General features: G+C 45.7%; 1 protein-coding gene across 1 annotated transcript; it reads right to left on the bottom strand.

Moving 5' to 3' along the window:
• Nucleotides 1-745: 745 nt before the first annotated feature.
• Nucleotides 746-1,810, bottom strand: BT62DRAFT_687289 (uncharacterized protein). The gene is made up of 4 exons (XM_043181873.1): nucleotides 1,462-1,810; nucleotides 1,329-1,400; nucleotides 1,147-1,204; nucleotides 746-1,102 (listed from the first exon to the last, which is right to left on the bottom strand). The coding sequence occupies exons 1-4, from the start codon at nucleotides 1,638-1,640 to the stop codon at nucleotides 917-919; spliced, it is 495 nt and encodes a 164-aa protein (XP_043033357.1). The 5' UTR covers nucleotides 1,641-1,810; the 3' UTR covers nucleotides 746-916.
• Between the last annotated feature and the right edge of the window lie 4,236 nt (nucleotides 1,811-6,046).

Genomic DNA, 6,046 nt, shown 5'->3' on the forward strand with positions numbered 1-6,046 from the left:
GCCATCCAGATACAGTGTCAGACGAACGGATAAGTCCATTATCAACTGTCCCAGTCGACTACGACGTTCTCATTGTTCCATTGTTGATCATTCCAATCCCAGAAGAGTTCTTCTTCCCGTTTTCCGTGCTTGAGTTCCCAAATCCATCGACTTCTCGATACTCCGACATGTAGAGCCGAATTACAAACCCTCACCCCAATTTACATCAGGCTTACGTCTGTTATCTGGGTAGATATCGTCCCACTGGGATATCAACTGGTGCCGCACTACGTTCTCCTTTCACAGAACTGGTATTCTTAGACACTTTAGAGCTCATGACTTGAGGCGACCTGAATAATTCTGTTTTCAGTGGTATTCCGTCAAGATCACCCCGTTTTACGTATACAACTTAGCGCATACTCATTCGTATACTCATCCTTAACAGTGTTCATGGCGGAATGCCTTTACTGGTTAAACCAATTAAGTATACTTTGTCAAGATTTATGTCTCCAGCTCGGAGGCGTACTCAGATCACCGATAAACTTAATCATCAAGGCGATCCATAGCAACGGTGGATACTCCCTCATCTCGCAGAGAACCACACCACGGAGCAGAAGGACAGGCGAGAGGAATAATACATGAATGGAAAGGAAGTCTCTCACAAGAGCTGGGTTCTAGCACTCTAGAGCATATAGACATAAGAATATTTGACGCTCTAATGCCTTGAAGGACGGTTGGACACGCCACATAGGCCAAGCATCCCCGGCCGGAGGCAATGGAAACAACTCCGGCCATCAGACATAGCATGGACGCCGCGAAGCGGCTTCAGAACTTGAACCGATATCACAGGGAAAGAAATCAATTGACGCAAATAAATGACCATGGAATATGTTCCAATCAATATGGAGAAATAGCTCCAGAAAAAAAATACAGACATCTAGTTCGTATGTACCACCACCTTTACGACTTCTCTATGATCGTACGTATCTCGTATATATCTTGATATTCGCTCCAGCAACTTGACGGACTTCACCAGCGGTTCTCCGAGTGGAAGGTGTGAGGTCCGAGCTTCCGCGTAAGAGCTCTTGTATCGAGTCGGCTCTAGAGAATCCCAAATAGAAACCTTTCCATAGACAATATTATCAATATCTCGCGACCAAAACTCACCACTGAAGGAGGTCTCAGGCATGATGCAATTTGCGAGCGTATCGGGAGGAACCAATAACTTGTAATTAATCAACGATGCGTGAAATAAGTCAAAGCACAAGTGACACAGGCGAGAATTGACTTCGAAGATTTGTCACCAGTTGAAGGATTTCATAGAATGAAGGTGTTTACGCACATATCACCATCGGAATTGTGACATTCGGTAGGCTGAAACAACACCAGCACTAGTGCCACTTATCGGAAGAGTCATTCGGCTACACAGAAGGAGGCGTGTTCAGAGTCGATAATAGTTTAAAAACGGATAAGCGAGATTACCAGTAGGCAAAAGGGGAAAGATGCGTTGCGAGGTTAGGGATACCCGGGCACCCACCGTAGCCTAAAATATGACTGGAAGGGGAAGATGAAAGAAAAATGCTACTGTTGACGGAACTATGTGATGTAGGCACTGGATTGCTATGAAACAGTACATGGCTCGAAGACGCGGCATGCACCATCTGTCCTTTTAGAGTCAGAAAAGACTGGAGACACAAGGAAGTGTATGAACTGGAATTGAAGGCGATAGAAGTTATTCCTCTAGCTGGACCGGTATGCTCCACAAAAAATAGAGGTTGCAGTCAGAAGAGAACAAGAAGTTGCTATGATGATAACTTTGAGGAATCATTTGTCTGAAATAGGTGTTAGCCTCCTTCGTGAAAGAGTACTAACAGCCGGCCGATGCCTCGTTCCTTTGTAATTCTTGAACGTGACTTGATGGTCTAGATCTGAAATTATAGATAGAGTATTTCAACCACAGAAATATAAATGTAGTGAAGAACCTTTGGCGATATTATCTCTTCAGAGAGCAAAGATCGGCGCCATGAGCATGTTGGTCAAAGTCGAAGGTAGGAAAGTGAAGAGCGCCGGTGACGATCTAATCTTACCTGAGTTACGTCGGGCCGGTGACTTTTTGATCTCAAGCCGACCACCCCAGACCCTCAGCGACATGAGAAAACGCACTTGAACAACGCAGCTTTACGCCGGTCTCCGCCGCTTTGTTTCATTCTTATTCTTCAAATACTAAACGATATCATACCTCGGGATTTCGCGGAATCCATCACTGTAGATTATTTGCAGACAACTGAGCGGCCGATGTTTTCGCATTTTCTTCGTGTTCATTGGCTGATTGTCTGCGTAGCCAATGAGGTGCAAGGTTCTATGCGTGCTCGAGCTCCAGGGGTACGACATCCTGAATGATGCAATCTGGATGAAGATATTCTTGGTATTTCTCGATATCAGGGTCAGCTTACTGAGATGGGCGAAATCTCCGCAAGGTCAACAATGCGACACTATCTTCAATGAAAATTTCCTCCGCCTTCTCGTATCTCTCTCTCTGCGTTTCTCTTTTTCAATTACCATAATATTCGAAGCTGAGACATTAGTAGGGTCGAACAACACTCGATCTCGCAGGATATTGTTTATCGCATGGCTGAGTGAATTATATATCCTCATTGGAGGAGATTTTTGTTTCTCTCACTTTTCTCCAACCGCAGAAGTGGAGATATCAATACTTTCAACCGGCTTCCTTAGTCAGCCGTATTCCTTGTCTTTGTTATTGACGCGAGCCGGATATACATATACAGTCATAACAGCCTGGTAAGCAGCGAATTTCCGCCTTCTTATTTTTCTCAGAAATAATGTCAGAAACGTACAGCGCTGTTCCCATGGAGTACAATCACAATCCGCCTCCTTCGGCATTGATGATATCTGGGACTGTTATACGACATGCCGTTGTCTTTCAACCGTCGGTGGTATTCACTGTGCATGATGTTCCTTGAAAACCTACACACGCTCTGTCGATCTCTCTTTCCGGGCGGCATGTGCAGATTTAGCTAAGAGCCACACTTTGTTTCCGTCGATCGGCAGACCGCAAATCCATAACGAGGTCCCTTCCCACGTAGAAAGGCCTAGCTGACGGTGTACTGTACGTTTACAGTTCATACAAGCATTGAAATGGTCCATATCCACCAGCACCTTGGCTACGGCTGTGCCGAATTGACACGCCTCTTCATCGATTTCACAGGTTCATCTTTTCTTGATCGGGGTGAGAGTGGGTAGTCAGCGCTCACCAGATTAAGCACGTCATGCGTATTCCATCATACGACGTTGCTGTGAATGTCCGCCGCTCCCCGTTGATCTGGTTCCGGGGGGCTCAATTGAAATTGAACCACGAACCAGACTGTTGATGTGGTATTTCCTGCACCAACCTATGATCCGGGAACATTTGTTCAATAGAGACTGGATGGTTATCGTTATCTACATGCTGCGGTTACATTCATTCCCTTCTTTTCGCGGTTCATTTCTCCGAAAGGAATGATGATTCTCTCACACGCTTCATCATCCTTAGAATTACTCGGCGGTGCGTCAGCGCTCCTGCTCCGAATCGACCTTACTACATGAATTCAGAAGCAAAAATAGGTGCATCATCGCTGCCACAGAACGATACTTCAGCTTCCAGGGTGTAAATGCGATGGGGAAACACGAGGCTTTCGTATTGATGTTCCCCTTGATACGCCGCTGATACCCCGAAGCCTTACCTTCACCTTACGACGTTGACTGTCTACCCTTAGAAACGAGACGACTATCCGCGAAGACAGTTTCTTGACACCTTTAACTTTGCAGTAATATGCTCCCTTAATGACTTGGCTCACATATTTTCTCGGGAAAATCCAAGGTGATGGTAGATCCGGGAACTAGTTCATAAGATGTCCTCCATGGCCTCTTCACCGACACTCTGTTCCATCATAGTCTCTCATATCTGCGGCGATAGATGGACGGTTTCAAGCCATTTCCTGACAGCCGTGCATATTACTTCGAGGAATCGAAGGGCAGAGCTGGGAACCCGTACCGTCTTCTTAGGACCGTAACGCGGTTCAGCGAGGTTTCGCTTGCAATTCATCTCGTTATGGCACGAAAGACTATACTTGTTAGTTTCAAGGCTGGCCGTTGACTTATTCTCGGTTAGAGTTGCTGGTGAAGCAGTAGCTTCAGAGTTGTGACCGAATTCTGCATAGGCAAAGTCTTTTGAGGCGTTGGCAGAAGAAGATACTGTTGATTGTATGTGGCGAGCTCTATGTCATCCTTCTCCCTAGTCACGTGGACAAATAGGTTATTAGCTACTGATCCATGCTCTGTTTCATCTCTAGGATTTTTGATCCTAGACATGGCATGTTAAAGAGCGGCTCTGGGAGCCCATGATGTCCGGATTTTTTGGATCGTTGTGTTTTGCAGACAATCTGTCCCCAATAATTGGATCCGTTCTTAACTTGAAAATGTTCCTCACTGTACGCAACATATATACGGTTTGTCTCGCTATAGAATTATTTTAGCGTCTTCTTCTAACCTTCCTCATTCCTCAGTACGCTCGCGGTCTTGATCAGACGTACACAGTGAGCACTTTCATCCATCCCTGAAATTTACATCTATACCATAACTCTAAAACACTCTGAAACCGTTACGAAGACAATTATTGTCGACACTGGCCATCGTCCGACTGCTGAAAATGCAAGAAAGTACCGGATATTCGGCCCGTGGCTGCCATTCATAGGCTTTGACTTGAAGTAATGTCTCTTACCCTACGTATCGGTGATTCTTATCACCTACACAAGTCGATTTCCATCTGCAATGTTACTACTTGAACGTCTCGACGAAATGACATGAGAAGGCAGAATTTTTTGCCCGTAACATTACGTCCGACGAATGTTTAGCCGGCAGTAAGTTCCGATTCGAGGAAGAATCCACGCTCATTACGCTTATCCGGAATTCCGGTCTTCTACAGACTCCGACATAGTATGGTTCTATCAGGGCCGAATTTCTCAAATGTACCACCGACACCCACGCGTGACAGCACAGCAGGGGAGTCCGCTCTCAGATCTAGCCCGACATGTATTTTTCCCAGGAGTATGAAGAAGGAACCTGGCAGTTATCACCCTACCAGATGTCGTCTTTGGATCTAAAATCCCTTATGGTGGTAGTTTCCCTCATCCAGCGATGAGGGCTGGAGTTGGCGCGCCGATTAATTTATGTCTTAGGGCAACTAATTATGCCTTAGGGCAACTATTTATTTCTGGATATAGATATCGAAGCAACCGACGCGTCGCATTAATAGGTCACCTAACAGTTACAGATGAGCAGTATGTTCATAAATCTGAGTCGTCTTCTCGTCAGTAGCTGCTCTGGACGTCGATTGGGAAATAAAGCTACGTAGTCTTACCATGAGAAGAGATAGGTTAGGAATACGAAAATCATTGATATCTTGTTGATATCCTAATCACGGAATCCAGTTATCGCGCCAAGATGCACGTGAATACCCAGCTGTCCAAAATGGCGGTGGTTCGAGGTTCATGTATCACTCGGACTTCATTGAACAATGAGCATCGGAGCGAAGGATAAAACATACGGAGATGTCGAGCCAGAGAGTCAATTCGACATGTTTTGTTTTGACTGATGAACTGAGAAGCAACAGCGTGAACGAATCAGATCAACGGCGGTCGACGCGCCAGCGCGATTAACTTTCGTGACTATGAAGCGCCATTGCCTTTAAATGGCTGTTGGTCACTGACCAGTGAAAGATTTAGAAAGTAATTCGGATTCATGAAGTTACATGAGGCTAGAGCTTTGATCGTTCGTTAGTCAGGTCATCGAACGCAGGCTGTGTCTGGAAAACAAGGCAATGCTCTTGTCCTTCTTTGCCTCATTCCTCTCACACCGGTGTTTCTCGATCTTGTACCCGTACTCCGCGTTCGAGTTACCGCATAGGTCCGCTTCAGCTGATATCAAGCATGCTGTATAACGGGGCCGCAGACATGCTTTGCCTTCTCTCCTCATGAACAATCACCTTACCAAATATCATCGAGGTATCATC

Source organism: Guyanagaster necrorhizus (assembly GCF_019112545.1).
Source record: "Guyanagaster necrorhizus MCA 3950 unplaced genomic scaffold BT62scaffold_60, whole genome shotgun sequence".
Taxonomy (NCBI): Eukaryota; Fungi; Basidiomycota; class Agaricomycetes; order Agaricales; family Physalacriaceae; genus Guyanagaster; species Guyanagaster necrorhizus.